We start from the raw sequence: 2,309 nt of genomic DNA, 5'->3' as shown, positions 1-2,309 counted from the left end.
ACTCTTTGGGAAACTTTCAAAAACAATGAGCTCTTCTTCTGGGTTTTACCAAATTATGTATAAAGATATAATTAGGCTTTCTATAAACGTCTTACTGTCATTATTCTGGGTTTTGGGAAATACAAATAATTAGTCAATCCTCACTGATCTGAAACAGTAAAGGTTTATTTTGATTCATTTTCAGAAAGTGAGAAAAAATATTGTTTTTTTACAAAGTGTATTCCTAATATTTGGCTTTACTGTCCAGTTGGACTGTATGGTATTGGATTGATGTCATTATATAGTCTAAATGTAATCAAGAGCGTCTGAAGCCTAAGCTGGAGTAATTTCCATTTCAAAGTAAATCTAAAAGAATAATGACAGTAACGTTACAGTTTGAGCTATCCATACCTATTTACACCATTCCCAGTTATCCTTGCTTAGTTTCACTTTGAAAAGTTCAGCATTTGAATTTGAGATGACACACAACTTTCTGCCTGCTAGAAGTTGGGAAAGGTAAATAAAGTTGCTTGTTTATTGGGCTGGGAGTTCAGACAGACATCCTGAGAGAATGTCAGACTTTGAAATTTGACCTGACTTTTGATTCAGTGTCTTTACTCACTTAATTTTCATGTATTAAAAAGATGGTGAGCAAAATGGTTTTTAGTTGATGCACTTGCATAACAATAGTCTCCATTCATAGAAATGATTGTAATGACTAAAGCACCACACCTAAAAGCATTTGCAAGAACATTTATTTTTCTTATAACAATTTAAAATATAAGTGTTAGACATAAAAGCAGAATTTTAAGCTATACAAACTTGTACCACAGTTATTTTATTCTGCACACATATCTGAGACATCAGGTCTTAGTTATCTGCCATCTAAGACCTGACGAAGTGTCTTAGAGATCTTAGATGGCTGTCTTAATCGATCTGCAATTAATACACTCCTATAAGCTCTGATACAAGCTCTACTTAAAATACATTCAGTCATGTATTTATTGATAAAGTTATTGAGCTCAAATTCACACAAAAATTCACAGATGCACCACATTCACTATCTCTTTTCTACAACGATCATATTAGACGTCAGAGTGAAATTTAGGTTTTAAGGCAAGATGGGAGACAAGGCAGTTATTTTGGTCACTGAGAGGAAAAATAAAAGACCAAATAGTCCATCAGCACAAGTAGGTGAGTTCGCTTTTCCTGCAGCCCACCTGACAGCACAAGTTTGTCAGGATGTTGTTTATGTCCCGTTTGCTCCAGTTAGATCCCGGGATGCTAAGGTTTTCCAAGCTGTTCTGCTCCCCTGCAGACAGACCTGGAGCCACAGAACAGAGAAGTGGATGCAGAATGAGAACCAACCTGACAATAAAACTAAACCATCTGGAAAACATTAATTACATCTTTATTTAAATACTTTCAAGAGTGTAAATAACAAGCAACTGTTTTCATATATTTTCTATGTAATTTATATTCATATTCTCAATGAAAGGACATCCTAAATGACTGCTATTTATCTTCGACAGTGTCAGTTTCCTTCTTGTAATTACCCTGATTGATATTCTAACCAGATTTGTCTGACAAGACAGTAAGAGAAGGACTGCCTTGGGTAACAGTTGCCTACTCATTTGACATATGACCTTTTCTGGCATAATATAGTTGAACATGCCACTGTGGGGAGACACCTGTCTCCCATCACACCCACAGCCCAATTAACACTATAACACAAGGCCGTAAAGAGAGCTGAAAAAGAATATATTTCCACATGCAATAAACCTACTAACTTACTCATCAGGAATATATTTTGCATCGTTCCCAAACAAGTAACATCCAACTATTTCTGTGACATAGATGGTAATTTTTAAGAAAATGTTTTGCATAAAATCGAGTTGACTCATAGCAAGATAAAACATTAGCTTGTGTCATTCTGTTCCACATAGTGAACGTATTTGTATTTAAAACAAGATTAAATCTAAAGTTAGAGAGTGAAAGCTAAAGCTCTCACCGCCCATGTCTGGTTCACTGAAGAATCTCTTCCAACGGGAGCCTCCACAGGTGTAGACCACAGCCCTCAGAAACTCCCGACCACACAGCTTCACTGCCTGCATTTCTGCTCTTGCCTGGTCCACACACACCACTACGCAGAAGAGCAAAGCCAAAACCGCTAGCAGACGCATACTGGATGACTTCCAAACCCCCCGTAGATGCTCTGTTGTTTTCTTTTTCTTCCTCGTGTTCTTCAGGAGTCTCTCGCAGCCTGCAACTCCTTCAGCGATCTTCTGCATTCATCCTTGTTCGTTATATACCATCCACCTGATCATCCA

General features: G+C 37.2%; 1 protein-coding gene across 1 annotated transcript; it reads right to left on the bottom strand.

Annotated features, from left to right (window-relative positions):
- Positions 1 to 728: 728 nt before the first annotated feature.
- Positions 729 to 2,309, bottom strand: LOC102227434 (relaxin-3). Its single transcript, XM_005803892.2, has 2 exons — positions 1,991 to 2,309; positions 729 to 1,303 (listed from the first exon to the last, which is right to left on the bottom strand). Exons 1-2 carry the CDS (start codon positions 2,268 to 2,270, stop codon positions 1,161 to 1,163), a joined length of 423 nt encoding a protein of 140 aa, XP_005803949.2. The 5' UTR covers positions 2,271 to 2,309; the 3' UTR covers positions 729 to 1,160.

This window comes from Xiphophorus maculatus, chromosome 9 (genome assembly GCF_002775205.1).
Source record: "Xiphophorus maculatus strain JP 163 A chromosome 9, X_maculatus-5.0-male, whole genome shotgun sequence".
NCBI lineage: Eukaryota > Metazoa > Chordata > Actinopteri > Cyprinodontiformes > Poeciliidae > Xiphophorus > Xiphophorus maculatus.
This window is presented reverse-complemented; position numbering and strand designations above follow the sequence as displayed.